General features: G+C 44.5%; 2 protein-coding genes across 3 annotated transcripts in view; one reads left to right on the top strand and one right to left on the bottom strand.

Moving 5' to 3' along the window:
• The window catches only part of LOC119185561 (uncharacterized), a 70037-nt gene extending 67869 nt beyond the window's left edge, over positions 1 to 2168 (bottom strand). The window contains exon 1 of one of the 2 annotated variants that reach the window (XM_075895585.1): positions 1317 to 2168. In XM_075895585.1, the coding sequence (XP_075751700.1) occupies positions 1317 to 2061 (745 nt within the window). In that variant the 5' untranslated portion in view covers positions 2062 to 2168. The remainder of the gene's footprint in view (positions 1 to 1316) is intronic. The other variant, XM_075895583.1, reaches the window with a different exon arrangement.
• A 7135-nt stretch (positions 2169 to 9303) lies between these two features.
• On the top strand, positions 9304 to 19461 carry LOC119185562 (uncharacterized). The gene is made up of 6 exons (XM_075894336.1): positions 9304 to 9395; positions 10373 to 10489; positions 12391 to 12518; positions 13745 to 13852; positions 16153 to 16260; positions 19261 to 19461. The coding sequence occupies exons 2-6, from the start codon at positions 10416 to 10418 to the stop codon at positions 19416 to 19418; spliced, it is 576 nt and encodes a 191-aa protein (XP_075750451.1). The 5' UTR covers positions 9304 to 9395; positions 10373 to 10415; the 3' UTR covers positions 19419 to 19461.
• The last annotated feature ends 588 nt before the right edge of the window (positions 19462 to 20049 follow it).

Here is a 20049-nt window from a genome sequence, read left to right as displayed (position 1 = left end):
GTTGCGCGCAGAAACATTGGTGTAAACCGGCGTGCTCAGATCGCAGTGCATTATAAATGATTGATTGATTAGTGGTGTTTAGCGTCCCAAAACCACCATATGATTAAGAGAGACGCCGTAGTGGAGGACTGCGGAAATTTCGACCACCTGGGGTTCCTTAATGTGCGCCCAAATCTGAGCACACGGGCCTACAACATTTCCGCCTCAATCGGAAATGCAGCCGCCGCAGTCGGGATTCGAACCCACCACCTGCGGGTCAGCAGTCGAGTACCTTAGCCACTAGACCGCCACGGCGAGGTGCAGTGCAATATAAAGAACCGCTGTGGGTGAAAAATTACACCCGAATGCTCCTGCTAATAATAGTAGTAATATCTGGGGCATTATCTCCAGTAAATCGTGATATGATAATGATGAACGCCTTAGCGGAGGGCTCTCGATATTTGGCCATCTGAAGTTCTTTAACGTGCATTTGAATCACGCAGTACACGGGCCTGTAAGATGTCCCCTCCGTCGAAATGCGACCGTTGCGGCTGAGCAGCCGAGCACGATAACAGTTGCACTCCCGCGGTAAACAAATGGAATGCTACGCAACATACTCGCTATACTTTTGTCATGACAATGCCCTCCATTTATCCTATTTGTTGCCAAGGTCTCTAATGCAACGTCTCGCGCTGAGATTATCTGTCCTCTACACTCAACATAGACTCACAGTTGAAGCGCAGCATGTAATGATTACGGACAAGGTGCACAGCTCGTGTGCGAGGCGAAGGCAAAATGCGGTCTGGAGATTCGCCTCCACGTTGTCTGCCCCACTGAGTGTTTAAGGAGCAACTGTTTTTGCAAGCTTTTATCGCCCAAAAAACTGGGAATAATACTAATGCGCTTACGAAGAAAACACGCTTTAATTGCTCGCGCTCATTACCACGGAAGATTGCACGATCTCGAAGCGTTGGTGCATCCTCACGCATCCACAGTCGATAACTTGTCAAATAATGAGACTCGGTACCCGTGTAGTTGCACCGCGATTAAGTGCCGCCTCACGCCAACATGGGTGACAACTCGAAACTACATAAAGTACATTCGTGTGGGCAACTCAAAGCAATCACTGTGCAAAGCCGCCATGGTTATACATATTTAGCACCGTTGACTATACGACCGGGAACGCGACGTTAGGGTATAATGAGGAGGAAACAATCAGGCCACTCTTGGGACCGAAAAGCATATACACATACTTGTTGCATACGAGGGGGCGTGCGCTTGTCCAAACAACACTTGCTTCACGTGTATACACTTTCTGCAGTACGTCGCTTACTTACCGTTCCGTTGAAGCCTCTCCAGTAGCGCCCTGTCAAAGTAGCTCGTTTGCAGACGCCAAGGCTTTACCGCGAAATTTTGCGGAATCGTTGCTTCCAAACCATAGAGCAGTCCACGCTTCAAACTCGGCACGCCCGACCTCGGAACGCCTATGGCCAGTAGCGTCTTGTTCTGCGAGATGACCAGATAGGCTCGGTATATCTTGGCAGTGCTGCCCTGCACTTTCTTAACCAGCATGCACGCATAAACGGCACCGTTCTTTTCGATGCACTCTACGGTCACGTTGCAGTTAATATATTTCGACAGATACTCCGCACTATCCTTGAAAGCAGATTCGGCGTCAAGAACAGCACCACCCGGGTTCGGACCCTTGTTGTCTTCGTCCTCCTCGTTGTCGTTCTTGTTCTCATCCTTTCTCTCCTTGTCATCTTTGTTGCCTCTGTTGTCCTGGTTGCTGTGCCTATCCTGGTCATCCCTGCTCGCCTCCCCGATGCGTAAAAACAACCACAGACCGGTGTGACGCCGCCCTGTTAGTAGCCAGCAATAGAACCACGCGGCGCGCCGGCGAAACTCTATCCTGCCCTTATTTGCCATGGCTTTCATGATGGCGTTGGCAAGGGCGGGGCCCACTGACATTGTGTCCAGCGAAGGAAGCCATTGCTGGTTCTCCCTCTTCAGTGCCACCATTTCGATCTTTGTCAATGTTTTCAGTTTCGAATATAAGACTTCCCATTTGCGCTTGCCCATCACTGCAGCGTAGACAAGAGACGCACTGCGCCGAGTGTCAATTCGTGTCGCCACCGGCGTCTGATCAGCGGGCGTAATCAGATTCGTATCCGAAAGGAATTGCAACGCCCCTTTTCGACAGGTGACTGCGGATGCCCCCCCCCCCTTTCCGAAAAAGCAAAGCAAGTAAACAAATACCCCGCTCTTTCGCACAAACTTACATGGCAGTTAAGATGCGTTGGAAGTGATATGTATACTTGTGAGGCATCAGAAAACAGTCACGTCCGAACTCATTTAACCGGAAATCACGGCAGGGGCTGATAAAGAAAGGACCGGCATAAACACGCTCAAAGTACTCCCTGAGTATTATTTTTAATGCGAAGCATTTCTTATCTATCTATCTATCTATCTATCTATCTATCTATCTATCTATCTATCTATCTATCTATCTATCTATCTATCTATCTATCTATCTATCTATCTATTGCCCCGCCGCGGTGGTCAAGTGCCTAAGGTACTCGGCTGCTTACCCGCAGATCGCGGGTTCGAATCTCGGCTGCGGCGGCTGCATTTCCGATGGAGGCGGAAATGTTGTAGGCCCGTGTGCTCAGATTTGGGTGCACGTTAAAGAACCCCAGGTGGTCGAAATTTCCGGAGCCCTCCACTACGGCGTCTCTCATAATCATATGGTGATTTTGGGACGATAAACCCCACATATCTATCTATCTATCTATCTATCTATCTATCTATCTATCTATCTATCTATCTATCTATCTATCTATCTATCCGCCTATCCGCCTACTACTTTTAGCTCTCCTGGCCGTTTCGATAACGGTATCGATACCAAACTTGGTATGGCATAACATGACTAGGACGACCATATTTGACTAGTCATAACATGAAAATCATGATATGTATGTCATGATTTACATATTATAATCATTCTTCTCTTGTGGTGGTTTCGTTAACATGACATGATGCAAAACTGGTGTGTTGACTCATGACTTCCGTGTCATGACTTCCGTGTCATGTAACAACATGACTACATGCCACTTTCATGATACGCTCACGGCCGTTTCGCTAGTGTCACATATACCAAATTTGGTATTACAGTACGTGAATGGATGACGAAAGTATGTGACTGGTGCAAACATGATAATAATGAGATGCGTGTCATGTAACAACATGACTACACGCCACGCTCATAATGCGCTGACAGCCGTTTTGTTAGCTTCACTTATACCAAATTTGGTATTACGGGACGTGAAGGGATAATTAAGGTATGATACTGGTGCAAACATAATAAATGTGAGGTGTGTGTCATGTAACAACATGACTACATGCCACACTCATGATGCACTCGTGGCCAGTTCGCTAGCTTCACATGTGCCAAATTTGGTATTACGTGACGTCAATGGATGACAAAGGTATGTGACTGGTGCAAACATGAAAATCATGAGATGCGTGTCACGTGAGAACATGACTACATGCCAAAGTCAAGGCACCAATACATTTTGACGAGAGCCGATGCGTGTGCTCGCCGGCGTTCTTTTTGTCTCGTCACGCCGGTGTTTCCACTCCAGGTGCCGGTCCTGCCATATATATACTCGCAGGCGCGCGCCGCGCTGCGTTGCTTTGACGCATGCGCGTTTCAGCGCGTGCGGCGTCCCTCTGTCACGAAAAGAGGCAGACGCTGTGTTGTCTGGGTAACGCATCGGCGCGAAATGCAGCATGTCGTATTTCGCGCATGTTGCCGTCACGCCGCGCTGACGGACGTTGGTCGTGCCTGGCGACGGACTATACAGTGCTCGCGTTTCGCCCAGCGTGCGCGCGCGTCAGCGCTACATTGGAGTATATTGGGCCCTTCATGGTGCTCTCGCGGCCGTTTTGCTAGCTCCACATATACCAAGGTTGGTGTTACGTGACGTCAATGGATGATGAAGGTATATGACTGGTGCAAACGTGATAATCCTGGCACGCGTGTTATGTAAGAACATGACAACATACCACGCTCATAGCGTGCTCGCGGCCATTTCACTAGCTCCACATATACTAAATTTGGTATCCCGTGACGTCAATAGATGATGAAGGTAAACGACACGGAAGTCACGTACGGGATAATTTACCTCGACCTCGTAAAGCTGTGCTGATTTTTTAAAAGTGACATATCAACCTTTCTCATTCGTGCTTCGCATATCATCGATTACCACTGCACGTGGGATCTGCCAATTTTTTTAATTCGTTCACGTGAGGCGTGATGGCGCCGCCAATTCAACGATTGAAATGATCGTTCCAAGCTAAGCAAAACTTAGGATGTAGCGATTGAAAGGCTTACTAACACGTGATACTGTGACTGGTGCATGTTAAATTCCTATTAGCGTGCCAATAAGGGTCGTGCACTTGCGCTAACCATTCAAGAACAAATGAGTAGTATGGCAGAATGTTTAATCTGGTTGGTAAACATACACAGCCGTGGTAGTCTAGTGGCTAAGATACTCGGCTGCTGACCCGCAAGTCGCGGGATCACAGCCCGGTGGTGGCTGCATTTTTGATGGAGGCGAAGATGCTGTTGGCCCATGTGCTCAGATTTGGGCGCACAATAAAGAACCCCGCGTGGTCAAAATTACCCGTGCCCTCCATTATGGCGTCTCTCATAATCATATGGTGGTTTTGGGACGTTGAACCCCACACATCAATCATATCATATTTGGTGAAGATCCGGATAACAGAATCTAGGAATGCAGGCAGAGACGCAGGACGAGATGTGAAACGACATTTGCGTTCTCTTGATCTCTTCTCCTTTGCCCCTGCGTTGTTTTACCATAAATGCATTGCACGATTCCTCGCTGCGCAGATGCGCTTTTCGTTCATATACAGGGATGCGTGCTTGAAATGCTTTCGATGTCACTCGCAAACGTATTTTAGATTTTGTGTAACTCTTGATTTCATTAACTTTAACTTCACTGCTTCTCTTGCAATCAGTAAAGGGCACTCGTTTCCATCCGAGTTCATAGTGAAGGAGGAGGGGCGGGGGTCACGATGCTGCGAACACTGACTCTGAAAAATAGAGACTGTCTTACAATAAAACGAATATAGCTGATCTGTCTCTGTCATATAGGATTCGGTAAAACAGGAAAGTGAAACGTGTGTTTGCATCTAGGTGGTTTACCGTTAATTGTTCATTGTTTCGCAACAAGTGCAAAAGAATGAACGCTAGCTACAAACTGTATTCTTGCAGCTGGCTCCTCCGACGGAAAGGTCAAACTAAAATAGCGCACACAAGACGAGCGGGAACTAACGACTGTCGCAACTGGACACTTGAAGCGTGCTGCTAAACCACAAAGAAAGACGCACGAAACGAGCACATGCAGTATACACAGGGTTGGTGTGAACTAACAATGATAAATTGGGTTTGACGTCCCAATACGATAATGCAGGCTGGCTGGTAAAAAAAAAAAACACGCATATTTCCGGAGTGATCAGGAGTGGGCGAAGCTAGGCCCTATAGGGTCCAATATGTCAACGCTTAAGTTACCTACTTGTATAAAGGGTTTGGGCTTGTACGTGTTGTACATTGCTCTGTCCCAATTATTATTATTAGTCTATTATTACACCTTTTATCGTGAGTCGATACGTATAGTAAGGTATAGTAAGGCTGGCGTATACGTAAGGAGGCCCCAGGGAGAGATGTCCTTTTCGCTTAATCTCTCCGCGACGAGAGCGTAGCACGCAGAAGGATGCACCATGGCCTCCGAGATGGCGGACGTGTGGCGCCGCGCGCCCGCCATCTTGGAGATTATGGGTGCATAAGCCGACTACCGATGCCTGTCGAGAGAGAGCGCGCAAGTACGACCACGCCCGTAGAATCAAAGTTCACAGTTGCTGCTCGAGCGAGACCACCCCCTCCCCTCCGCGTGTTATTCGTACTCGTTAAAGAAGGTGGGACGTTTCCCCACTGCATTCAACGGCGTGTCTAACAAACCCGGGGGGGGGGGGGGGGAGGGCAGAGGAGCTGTTATCGCATGCACCCTCCCAGTGACTAAAATGAGCCAGCTAGTTCGATCTCTGCTTCAGTCCCGTTCTCCGCGCCTGGTAGCGTGTGCTTAAAGGCGGATAGAAGATACGGTGCGCGGGGTATATTACCGATTGAGACTTTATACAGAACATGACGGCAACGGCGAAAATTTGTCGAGGATGTCTGTATGATTATTATGTAATAACAAACAGTGGTATGCAATATACATTTCTTCAAAGAGTGCCATTAGTTCAGGAGAGCAACCGCACTATGAGCGCTCCCGAGTGATACCCTAGCCAGAGCCTCTGATCATGCAAACGCTACCAAGCTGCACTTAAGGTACACGGGAGGCTGTGGTTACTAGATCGCGCCATGAACATGCAAAGGCGTCCTGCTGGCGTGTGTCTCCCTCAACCAAGGCGTAACATTCGACCGTGAGTGTCATTGCCTGTTTGTGGGGCTTATTGTCGCAGTTATATTAGTCGGTGCTATCACACCTAATTGGACACAAAAGTGCAAAATGATGTTTCTGGTATTCATTAAGTACGATTTAACAATCCCGAAAATATTACGCTTACCACGACATGAGGCTTAGTAAGCGAGGAAACTTTCGAAAAGGAAATGTGGTTGGCGACGCTACTTTGAGATTCCCACCGAAAACACCGTGACGAAAGAAATTTCGGAGCTGTATACTGGGTGCTACATAGCTTTAAATCATAATGAAGTGAATTAACATCCATGTGTACCCTAGACTTAGCATAGGAAGTGTCAGAGAATTTAGTCAAGCCAATGCTTCGAAAATACCAAAATTACATTTTGAAAGTCTTGACGTGACACGTGGAGATTTCAGCGCGAATAAAAAAATTAAACTTCAACCTTCATTTTTCCGCTAATAATGAACTTATGATAGTTAAACATATATCATCAGAGTTCTCAGAATGATCTTTGTTAACCTAAACCAAGTCATTGTTGTTCTATAGTGCCCCTTTAAAGAAGCGGATGGCAGGGAAGTTCCCTTGGAGCATGTGGAAGCTTCACCACTTTGTTAACGAGCCGTCACGCGATAACACGCCGCGAAAGGCAGAGGCAGGAACACCTAAATTAAGGTCAAGGAGGCATCCTCGAATGCCAGCATGGCCAATTTTTTGGTTGGCATCGAAGCGTTTGAATTCCATCGACACCGAATCGCACACCATCGGCGTTCATTAGTACCATGGCCCCATATTTAAATTCTCCGCTCAAAGATGGTGTCAACGCCTCACAACCCAAGACAACCGTGCGTGAGAGAATGCATGAGGCATATTAAAGCTGCGTTTGTGAAACCTCGTATAGATGTGCGTCGGCGACGCAGTGGACAAAGCGCCCAGCACCTACTATCGCAGGTCGAATGGTCGAGGTTCTATCTCCAGGAGATTCACGTGGATGGAACTAGTTTTTCTTTGTCATTCGTACATTTTTTCAACGTCATATTCGTAACGAGAGTACCTCAAGGAAGCCCTCTCGGATACTGGAGTAAAATACAGTGTTTTAATATTAAAAAAATACAAGTAAAAGAGATAGACAGTAGGTTCTAGAACCATGTCTTCCTGTGAGGGGGAAGTTATAGTGGAATTTGCTGAATCCGTGTTATCGTGATGTATAGATCGTATCCGCTTCCACTAGCAAGCAAGTTTAGAACAAGCTTACTTACTATCAACCCCAGATATCTCCTGCCGAAGTGGCCAGCACAGGATCGTCACAGGCATCCCCGCAGATGGCTAGGTACTGGTGGCGAACACATTCTAGGAGCTATTTAGGTTGTGAACGGAATGTAACGTCCTAAATTGACGGAGCCCGTAAAAGACACTACAAGTAAGGGCTACGGACAATTTCGACCAACTTGGTTTTTATAAGACGCGGACACCGTACAGTACGTGGGCTTATAGCATTCCACTTCTGTCGAGATGCGTGCGCCACGGTCGGCATCTAACCCGAGCCTTTCAGGCCAGCAGTCGAGAAACGAAATCGTTAAGCGGCCACGGTGGCTTTGGGCCCTATCAGTCATTCGTTCCTGCTGGCATGGATGCCCTGGGAAAAGGAAGCTGCTCGTGTAGGGAACATGACATTCAATAAAGCTTTTAGCTGGGCGAGTTGACTTGTGTTGCAAAAGTGATAATTCTAAGCGCGAATTATACGCTACGAGAATAAGAAAAAAAAATCACAGCATATCTATGGAGAGCATGATGATTAGTAGGGAGAAGCATCCGTCAGATCATCCGCGCTTCCGTCCGTCTTTTCGTTCTCGCTTCTGTCCGTCCGTGCAACCGTCCATGCGTCCGCTCGTGCGTCCCCTTGGGCGTCCATCTAAGGGTCCATGCGCCCGTCCGTTCGTGCGTCCAACATTTCATGGCTGAAGCGAATCCTGTCATTGTCAGTATATTGTTTTATAAGCCCCTTCCGTGCTTCATAACGTCTATAGCGTGGAGAAGGCTGAAACATTTGGCCGGGTGTGCTGCTTCGACAGGGGAGCGGTGATTGGGGCGACTGTGCGATGGTGCACGTTTTGCGAGCGGCAGCATGAGCGAGAACCGCTGTGTCCTTCTAGCGTTTTCAAGAAACGCTGCAGTGGAAACATAAAGGCTCGAAAACGGGCATGTCACGTGGTACTTTCTATTTCGCGGGCTTCTAGAGTGAGTAGAAAAAAATAACTCCTCGATTTAAGACCTTATAGGACGGTTCACGAACTGATCTGCAACTTGCTCACTGAAATTCTTCGCCCAGCTTCTGCAAAAGTTATTTAGGTATGCCTAATTCAAAAATAAAAACACCAGAAATAGTGTGACGTGCTCCAGGCAATAGCGATAAACATGCGTATGGTCGCATCATCATATAGTGCGTCGGCATATTTTCGAGCACTGGAAACAGATAGCTAGGGCACCCGGTACAATAACAATCACGCAAATAAATCGTAAAAGCGCTGTTTAATAATTATGCAAAGCATCATCATGTTTTTCTCATCGGGATGTTCGTCTAAATACATAAATAGAGATGTTCAGCTAAAATGTGCAAAGTGTTGCATATAAAAGTACTGGATACGTAATATTTTTGTCAAATTTTCAGCACAATAAACACCACTAAACTGTTCCACTTCCTTGTAGAGGGGCATGTGCCATGTTCTCACGTCATAATTGTCGGCACCAAACGCTGCACCATTTAAGCAAGCGTTGTGTAAAAAATTTACATTATAAAGTACAGTGTGGCCAATCCCCCTTGTGGGTATGAGCCATGATCTTGTAGGTGACAAGACAAGACTGTCTCTTCTCTCACATCAGCCATGCATCTTTTTTAGCCACGAGCAATCGTAAGTGTTTTCGTATAGTTACGTTAATTGTGTCCGATCTACTTTCATAGTTCTCATACTAATGAGTAGAATAAGTATGTCGAAGGTTACTAAGATCCGTAGAAATGTGTCTGGAAGGAGAGTACAGCCGTGAAGATACTAACGTGTCAGAGTTACTGTTGGCGTACCAACGCAGCTGCCAGCCTTTACGAACCGCTTTTATTGGAAGGGGTGTATATTTAGGTCTCGGCATCACTGACCACATAATACAATGGGACATATGAATTAATTCAGTTGCCTACTTGCTCTTCCAGTGGGACAATCACTCGTATAACTGCGTTGCTTCTGCTCATAAAATTTCATTTTATGTGAGTGACTAGCGTTTCGACCATATGTGCTTTCAAACATTAAGGAAAGGAAACGTTTACATTACTCTTACAAGAATACGTTTGGAGTTATCGGTGCAACATACTTCAATTTATAAACAACATGCTTTACTTAAAACAGGGCTTCATTGTTAGATAAGCCATATGAACGTATTCGGGTCGGCTTCGACGTGCTGGGATTGTCGAAGTACTACGCCATCAGTAAATAGGAGTGTAAACGTCACTCCCCCTTCGAAACACGGCTGCTGTGGGTGGGAATCAAGGAAACAACGTCCCCAGTTTTTGATTCCACCTAAGTTTATTCGCTTGCTAAAGAACAACATGTCGTTCAAATTAATTTGAAGCCCTACTCTCTTCACGGACCTGAAGGGCAAGTGCAGAACATGTTTGTGGATTGGGCTTGTGATGAAGCGGTAGCTTTTCGCCGAGTATCGTTTATTCATTAATTTTTAAAATAAATACTGCTGTAATATTCACGCTCAGATCTTTGTCTCACCCCACTCGGCAGCAGCTGTACTATACATTTTGGAGAACTCATAGCCTGTCAAGTATTACATTATGCTTTACGTTCGTTTTCTTGCATTGTGACGTTTGAACCGTTCTTATTTGCAGCCCTGGTCACGGATAAGTAACAAGAGGCCGCGGTGGTGCCACCATGTTTCGTTTTGCATGTACTTTGATGGTCGTCCACGTCAGCATCGTGCTGAGTCACGGCGCACCAGGTTTGACGTAAGCAGATTGAGACGGGCGCTTTATTATTTTTGAAGGCAAATGCAATCGTACTTTCCTTGTGATATTCCGTGACTGGGAACCATCTTTTGCATGTTCAATTTCAGAGAAGCAGCAAGGAAAGCAAAACGAGTAATTCGCAATTTGATTTATTCCCGCTTTTTACAGTAAGGCCCTTAGTTAACGCCGGCTTCTATTGGGCTCCTTTAGTTCAACTCCAAAAACGCAGGCACTCTCTAATTTTGAAACAGGACGCATAAATGCCGCATTGCCTTCATTTCATCTGGTGCCTTTGAATGAGCTGCCTTACCAATTCTTTTTACTCCGATAGTCACTTGAAAGATGTGTTTAGCTGTAACTAACGTTATCCTGAAGTTCGAGAAAATTTGTTCACACAAATAATTGAAACCTCAGTGTAGTATAGTCAGCCTGGCGTGGTTTCACTGTGACAAAACCAGTCAACCTGGTGAAAGTGCGCTATGCAGCAAAACATGCGTATCGCATTTCGACTAAAACATGTTCTGCAGCTAAGTATGCCATTTGTTAAGATGTGCTGCAGTTGCGGTCTTCCACGCATGTTCATTACATATACATTGTCTCATGAGGCGTCTACAGGTCTTCGGAGCTATTGCAAACGTGGCTTTAATGAAGAAGTGGTCATTCAAGTTCACATTCTTTTCATTTTAGTGAGTGCCAATAGAATCATATCATAACAAATTTTAATATATGTGTATTACTTGCGAGCAACTGCATGAGCCATCTCTTGTTGCAGTGCAAGCAATATCATATACTTAGTATATATAGCCAGGAGTGTGCGACATGGGCACGTGGTGTGTTTCAATTCTCCCCCCCCCCAAAAAAAAAAAAGAAAATGAAGTCAATTAGCCATGTGCGCCCTAGGGCTTGAACGGATGTAGACTGCTGCGCAGAAACAAAGAAATAAAATAGAAGATATATAGACATATAAAACAACACGATTTAAATGATTTGCTCTTCATCAAGATGAAATACCAATGAGCACGACTGGGATCCCTCCTGTAGTGTTTTTACTTCAAAGGAAAAAAAATAAAAGAAACGGGTAGATGAATTCATCACAGACATTCCTATTCACTCCAAGAGTTCTAAAGAGAGAGAAAGAAAGAAAGGTGAGGCACGTTAAATAAGCACGTGCTGCGTTGGCTACTATACAATTAAGTTGTACACGGAGGCATTCGGATATGCTTCCTCACCTCCTCGCACGTATCGCGTCGTTTAAACTACTTAAACGAGGTAACTAAGAAATCGAACAAGACGGAGAAAATGAAGTGTAGCTTCAGGGCTTAATGATTGATTCTTAAGCGTCAGGATTGACTAAGTACGCTCATACATACGCATATACCTTGGTCGCCCAAGTAGGACTCGTACTTGAACAACTCCTGGGGAGGTTCTCAGTTTCGCGTAAAAAGTGCACCCTCCATTTCTTTCAGCAACTACGATTGGTTAATGAAAGCCATTAGCGTCATTATTTGAGGTGAGGGAGTTTGAAAGAATGTAAAAGTGGCGCATGTCGGCGTCGATTCGTAGAAAAGATGGCGGTGCATTGTCGAGGCAGGCAAACGAAAAATTATGAGACAGGAGAGAAATCTGCGTGTAATTTTTTACAGTGTTTCGCTGCTTATTGTCTTTTTATATTAGCGTATGCCTTGGTTTTCCTTGATGCAGTAGTTGTAGCACTACGTGCAAAAATACATGCACCCACGTCAAAGGCTTCCAGGCCAGCTCACTGGCATACACACTGGGAAGCATTTTTTAATATAGAGCAAAAGTTAAGATACTTCTTTAAGTTCAGCTTTATTTTCGTGCTACCAACAATTCTTACGAAAGAATGCTGGACAACCACTCCATATAACTCTAACCTATAGGCGAACCGGGCACTGCGACAAACGATCGTGCAATGCCACTTGCACGAAGAATTCCGAAACATGGAACGACCGAGATGTCTACGGAAAGTGCGACGAGAGAGGCAGCTGCCGCTGCTACCATCGTGACAGTAAGTACATGAAGCAACAGGATGGTTGAAGCCCACTGCTATACCATCATTCCGCGTCATATAAATGTTAGTGGTGAGAGTTGGCACTAGACGGGTTAGAGAGATCAAGAGTGCCACACATAAATAAAGGTACTCTTTTTTAATGTATAAGTCAATAATAAGGTTAATAGATGGATATATGGTTGACGAAATTGATGAATGTATAGATGGACAGATGGACGATGGCAGCATAAGAGCTCTGAGAACATCACAGCTGGCTTGAAAGAAACTACGAATATTTATCTCAAACGCTTCGTGTTTGACAGTTTGGTGCGCGCGATGCGATTGTTAATAAATCGCGCTTCTTTAAATTAAACCACTCGTCTCACTATGTAGCTTCTGTTGGGTACAATATTACAGCGGTTCTTGAAAATCACCTAGAACACACCAGTTGGCATTCACCGCAAAGTCCAAGTTTTTTTTCTTAGTCCCTATAAAAGTTATTCTATGGGGTTAAAGCATCAAAAAAACAGTAGAAAAGCAAAGAGACGTTATCGCTAAGATGCTTTGTGCTATTTGCTACGAAATTAGCCTTCGCTTTAACAGCAAATGTGCCATGGTTGCGAAGAAACTACGATAATTTACCGTAGATATTCTCACAGTAAATGTATAGAACATTCTCTCAAGTTCATGTAAAAAAAAAGTCGCCTAAGTTTTCATATTGTCATTAGAATAAACAGCTTTTTATTGCTGCCTTGCAGCATGCACATATTTTTCGGTGTATTTGTTCGATATGTTATTGTGTGGTCCTCAGATGCTGAAGAATGAATGTATTTCATTTCTATTGGGCTCCTTATTAATTTAATGTAGTTATAACAAGAGGTTGCACCGCGGTTGCCAGCTGCGAGACCTCTTAAATATTTCAGGCGTCTCAAACATGTGGCCCTCTTTCTGCCGACCCTACCTGCACATGACTATCTCCATCCCATATTTATTTTTTTTAATAATTGTGTTCCTAAGCTACACAGACATGACTTGTCTCAAGCAATTTTTTTTTCGTGAGCAACAACGTATATGACATATAGAAAGGGCTGTTTTTTTAAAGAAAATTTTGCTGGTATATTGTTAAACGCACGATAGTGGGTTTCCGGACAAAAGAAGGGCACCTGAGTTTTTCGGGAACGATGAATCCAACTTGAAACCTGAAATTCCACCATTGATCATGCATGGTTATTTTCGCCACTCAGTGTGTCGCCTGGACAAGTGCAAGGGAACGTGTGAAGAAAAGCACGGACATGAAGACGGCCTACAGTACAAATGCGCAGAAGACTCCTGCATCTGCACTTGGAACCAGCGTAAGAGTTATTTCGTATGTTTAGACCGCACAACGTCCGGTCCAGGTGGCATATATCTACTTCTTGTAGAGATTTTCAATCGTAGCCAGTTAAGTGTGAGTGAACTTTTTCGAAGCAATTGATAAGCTATCAGTACACAGCATTGCTTGTATACTGACTTGTTTAGTCGTGATAGAAAGCGAGCCGCTTACCAGTTACCTGCGGGCGATCGGAGGGTGCATATGGAATATCAGTGTATATTTCGAGCAACCTACAAAAATGCCGACATACTCAATAGATTTAAAGAAGTTTAAAATACCATGGCTGCAAAACGTTTCGTTTGCCCTACCGTGGTGGTCTAGTGGCTAAGGTACTCGGCTGCTGGCTCCCAGGCCGCGTAATTGAATCATGGCAGCGGCGGCTGCATTTCCGATGGAGGCGGAAATGTTGTAGGAAATATTGTGCTCAGATTTGGGTGCACGTTAAAGAACGCAGGTGGTCTAAATTTCCGCAGCTCTCCACTACGGCGTCTCTCATAATTATATGGTGGTTCTGGGACGGTAAACCCTACATATCAAAACGTTTCGTTTGCATGAATGAGTTTTTAATCGCATCTCGATATTTCACTCTCCACACTTAGCAATCACATATCGCCAGTTTATTTCATTATCAACCGCGGGTTAACCTGTACTACGAAATATACTGTGTTACAAAATATGCCTAACGTAATGAGCGAATGATTCTGTTTGTGTCCACGCAAATTATAACGCTGTATGTCACGTATACATTAAATGCGTCTATGAGTGCGACACAGCGTCTTGGTACCGTGAAGATGCGTCAATCTGCACACAACTTAGGTATTGTGCAACAGTATCGGCAGAAAACAGCGCTTCGCGATAGGTGGAAAGACACTGGAAGTTGTATAGAAATATATCCACTTAAGACAGGTAGCAACTCGTGAGCCCAATTATGAGAGTCAAATAATTAGAAGAATTAGGAATGGGTTGAGTAACCTTCGACAGGCGTTTTCAAATCGTGAACGGTGATCTGCCACTAACCCTCAACAGAAAAATATATAACAGCTGCATCTTGCCGGTACTTACCGATGGAGAAGAAATCTGGAGGCTTACAAAAAGGGTTCAGCTTTATTGAGGGCAACGCAGCGAGCGATGGAAAGGAAAATGATAGGTGTAACCTTAAGCGTCAAGAAGAGAGCAGAGTGGGTCAGGGAACAAGCCAGGGTTAAAGATACCATGGCTGAAATCAAGAAAAAGAAATTTACATGGGCCGGGCGCGTAGCACGTAGGCAGGATAACCATTGGTCATTAAGGATAACTGTATGGATTCCTAGAGAAAGCATACGGACGAAATTGAAACAGTATAGTCAGGTGGGCCGATGAGATTAAAAAGTTCGCAGGTATAATATGGCAACGAAAAGCACAAGACTGGGTTGATTGGACGATCATGGGAGAGGCCTTTGCTCTACAGCGGGCGTAGTCAGGCTGCTGCTGCTGATGATGATGACAACTAGCCTAGTATTTATCAGTTACTCTAGACAAATTGTCCTCTTGCAACGTTCGTGCTCTGCCTTTCCCACCAAAATCACTTCAGCTGTTCCTCACGTGTGTGCGTTTGTTTCCCCCGTCATCGTTTAGTGTAACCACCTTTCTGGCCTGCCAGACCCGTAGCCGGAGAGAGTGACCATGCCCTCTTCCCCAAAATTCGGACAGAGGGAAGCGTTTTACAGGGAATAAATAAAACTGGTGTTCAAGGCCTTCATTAAATTTCTCCTCCCCAAAAAACATTCCTGGCCACGGGCATGTGGCCTGCATAGCATGGTGCTCCCTATGTCCACGTGGCATTGGAGGCCTCGTGTGAGAGCAACCCTCGGGCTGACCTCGCGGCCTCTACACATGCGCAGGAGTAGATTGTTGGCAATAACATTCACGTGGTGGCATTTAGTTGTCGCAGCATTATAATTCTAGGTTTTGAAAAATTGAAAGATCTATTTCTCGCGATTGCGAACTTCGCGATCTAATAAAATCATTAGAGGGTCCCAATCAGTTTGTTTGATCGAGTTTCAATTGCTATAGCACTTTTCATGTGCCCGATGATATTTTCGTTGGCTGATATCTAACGAGCCTCTACTAATAAATATATTATGTTAATGATAATAAAGTAGCAATTCTGTTCCACATGCAAAAAGATAAGGAGGAACGAAGCTTTGAAATTTTCTTGATAGGTAATTGAAGCTTTTTTTAATGTTTCAATAGGTTCCCTTTCTCTTCACTGATTCGTTCTGTCGTTTACTTCATTTTCAGTGTGCACCCCTACCGGATGTGAAGCAGCATGCTACAGGATCTACATTGGAAGGCCAAACATCGAGTGGTGGTGTGAAGACGTCTCGTGCCACTGCAAGTGGCATGGAGGTGACTTGAATTTCTATCTATCTGATACGACCTCTCAGTTACCACGATAAATTGTGTAACAGTAGTCTTTGTCAAAGAACGCAACTTCTTGTAACCGTAGACGCTTAGTTGCTGAGCTGCGGCACCGCTAAGCTCCAAGATGCAAGATCAGTCCTAATTGTCACAGTGCTGCGTTTTGATGGAAGCGAAATGCATAACAAATAATAATATTATTTATAAAAGACATTTGTGTTTAAAGAGGCAATAAAGTAAAACAACCATTCTGTTTATATTGATAAGCTGTACAGCGAGAACTATAATAACAGTTTTTTTGCATCATAGATTAGTTAGTAAAGTAGAAATTCGAGGCTGAAGTTTCATTTTTAAATTTCTCCCTGAAATCTCCACGCGTGACGTCGCGGGTTTCGAAGTGTATTTATTGTATCTTGAAGAGTTTGGCTTACCTAAATTTGTTGAAACCTGGTAGATGAAGTCTGCAATCCCTGAGAGATGAGCCTATTTCATTTGTAGATTATCTAAATTGTAGGACGTATTAGACAACGCCAAAATCTATGACGTCAAGTAACTTTGTTAGTTGCGGTAAATTTAAAGTAGCGTCGCCACCAAAATTCACTTTTTGCGCTTTTTCTCGCCTAACAAGCGTCTTCTTGCATTGAGGAGGTGTATTTTGTAATTAAGAAACAATAATGTATTAAAAAGAGAAAAACCGTTTTTCTCCTCAGTGTCTCTTTGAATTGAGCTACACTTAATAGAATACAAGGTGGTAAAAAAATTACATATGGTCACCCACTACAGCGTGCCTCATAATGAAATCATGTTTTTGCCACCGAAGTGCTTCTACGTTATTTTTAATGCACACTACCATAGTACGCCAACAAAATGTGCAGCCGGGAAACACCACAACGTGAACATTACAAAAAAGAACTGCTTTTACAGACCTTCAACTAAGTTCCTTGCTCAACGAGTGCTATTTGGGCTTCTCTAATACGCATAATATACTTCGAATAAGAAAATTGTAGTGCTCCAGCTAACACATTGAAAATTATGCCACATAATTGCGTTGGTAATAAGGCGTCTATCACAAAATTCAGCCTACCTGGTGTGCCTCTTACTTGACACCTTTTCATCTGAAATAATATGCACTTGTGCAAACAACAGACGATAATATTGCAAGGTTGCTTTCCCGATCTTGTGCCTGACACCTTCCAAGCTTTCAGGTAGCACGCTCCAAAATTAGTCTGCGATCGCTACATTTCGGGCGACTTTCACGAGGCAATGAAAACATAACGATATCTCACGCAATGTTTCTCGAACACAACAATTTCTATGCAGTTATCTCCTTTAGAAAAAGATTCGTCATCAACTAAGACTAGGCGTGCAAACATGAAATAAATGGAAGAAAATGAAAACATAAAAGAAAATGGGACCGCACAAACGGACACTATCAACGTAAAGTGAATCATACAAAACGACTTAATGGCGCGCGCGCCAGTGTGGTAGCGATACCTGTCAGCAAGCTCACTTAAGTCGTGATTAGCAAGGACTATTACTGAGCATTGTGCTTGACAGTGAAAAAAAAAGCACCCCAAATTTTAACTTTGGCAAACGTAGTTATCACGAGCGAAAGGCGCGCGCGCGCTCTCTCTCTCTTTCACAAGGCGAGGAGGAGCGCTCGTATAGGTGGAGAGACGAGCCGACAAAAATAAGGAAACGGCGAAACGGCAACAACCGTATTTCGATCATCAGGAACGTATGACTGCGCTAGCATTTTCTGTAGACTCATGTACAGCTTCAACGCCTGAACTCAATTTCAAACTGTGGTTAATTTAGGGGTCTTTCAAGCGTCCGCCTGGTGACGTAGTGCCGCAGCGGTGAGACCCCGAATGAGTGCGGCTGCCTCTCAGCAGCTGCACTCATTATTAATTTCTGCACTTGTACTTATTGTCCTGCATTATGCTACTTTGCCATGATGAGGTGCAAGTTTACTAATGAAAGAACCTTTGTGGCCTCTTCACCAGCATCAGTAGTTGCATGACTAGGCATTTTAACTACATTTTCGTTTCGTTTGTAATTGTCGATGTCAGAAGTTGCACAACTTGGCATTTTCGCTACTTTTTCATCCATTTCCATGACTGGTCTCCGTTGTCTTGCTGCTACAATGACCTCATGCAGAGCTGAAAAAAAGGCACGAAACAGTCTCCAGGGTTGGCAGTTAAACAACAAACCAAAGCATTCTTTATAAGACGAGAGTGTTTATTAACTCCTGTTGTTTAGTCACTCCCAGAGACCTTTGTTGTCCTATTGGGCTAGCTTATCACTACGATGATGATTGCAATAACGAGCAAGGCTACAACAAGCTTTGAGGTAATCACATTATATTAATGACGATGTATTCACACTAAATGGAGCGGAATGCATGGTGCCACGTTACGCATACCACGCTCGTTCTACGGTTGCTGAATGCCCCGCCGTGGTGGTCTAGTGGCTAAGGTACTCGGCTGCTGACCCGCAGGTCACGGGTTCGAACCCAGCTGCGGGGGCTGCATTTCCGACGGAGGCGGAAATGTTGTAGGCCCATGTGTGTCGGCCCATGCAAGTTAAAGAACCCCAGGTGGTCGAAATTTCCGGAGCCCTACACTACGGCGTCTCTCATAATCATATGGTGGCTTTGGGACGTTAAATCCCACATGTCAATCAAATCTCCGGTTGCTGAAGGCCATTGCGACGTGATTATTGCCGTTGTAAGACACGGGGAAGCAAAGACTTGGCTCCGAAGGAGAAGCATGGTGCAGTATTAGGTGGATCACAAGGAAGTACCACAGCTCAGCATAAGAAAGGGAGTAAAGCATTAGATCAGCAAAGGATAGAGTAGATATATAGAATATATTGACCACTCAGCCAAGCGGGCATCCTCTAGGGATTGCTGCTAGTGAGAAAGTCGTGGCGCTTTTTGTGAAGAGTGCAGACGTGAACGACTTGGACTTTCAATGTCTGTTTCAGTGCAGCGAAATGCTAAAGAAGGCCAGCAGACTACAGTCACCACCAGCACCGAGAACTATGGCGTGAAACGCGAGCAGACAATCCGCCCAGTGGAGAGAGACTCGTTCTACTTCGAGAAAGAGCTTCAGTACCCGGCTGCCAGAAAGGCCGAGAAGTGACTGGCACACCGCCGGGCTATCCTTGTTGTACCCGACACTTGTGAAACAAGAAAAGAAAATGTAATAAAAAGAGTAATAAAAATTTGTTTTTGTTTGCTTCTTATATGGGGTAATAAAATGAAATCAGCCTCCGTACTGCAAAGTGCTGTGATGACGTCCGGTGTCCGATTTCTTATAGAAAAATACTCATAAAGGGGAAAAAATACGGCTAAAAGAGCAACATGACATTGATAAATTCACAATTCGATCCGAGACGTCTTACTTCTGGCCATATTATCGGTTTCATCTCACATCCGCTAGCTGCTTTGGGTCTCTGACTTCACATTTAGCTTCCGCTAAAAGGAAGGTAAAGTGGAAAATAAAACTAAATATTAAGAAATGAAGAATAAACGCGATGCAGCACTTCAACAACAAACAACTTAACTTTCTATTTGTTTACAAATACTGCCGTTTCACTGAGAGACATTGCAGGGGTGGGTACAAAATTTGCTTGGAAATCAGACATAACATGAAACAAATTAGCATACAAAATGATCGCTAAATTACGTGAATTAACAAGCATATAAAAAGCATATAAAAAGCATATATAACAAGCATATAAAAGTATATGCAAATGCGCGGGTAGCAAATC

This window comes from Rhipicephalus microplus, chromosome 5, assembly GCF_043290135.1.
Source record: "Rhipicephalus microplus isolate Deutch F79 chromosome 5, USDA_Rmic, whole genome shotgun sequence".
Taxonomy (NCBI): domain Eukaryota; kingdom Metazoa; phylum Arthropoda; class Arachnida; order Ixodida; family Ixodidae; genus Rhipicephalus; species Rhipicephalus microplus.
This window is presented reverse-complemented; position numbering and strand designations above follow the sequence as displayed.

What these genes read in the sequence shown, in the direction of transcription:
- LOC119185562 (XM_075894336.1), top strand. Translation starts at nt 10,416, where the DNA reads ATGTTTCGTTTTGCATGTACTTTGATGGTCGTCCACGTCAGCATCGTG. An exon ending in CATCTGCACTTGGAACCAGC is followed by an intron (nt 13,853 to 16,152) that starts GTAAGAGTTATT and finishes CTTCATTTTCAG; the next exon opens with TGTGCACCCCTACCGGATGT. An exon ending in CCACTGCAAGTGGCATGGAG is followed by an intron (nt 16,261 to 19,260) that starts GTGACTTGAATT and finishes TGTCTGTTTCAG; the next exon opens with TGCAGCGAAATGCTAAAGAA.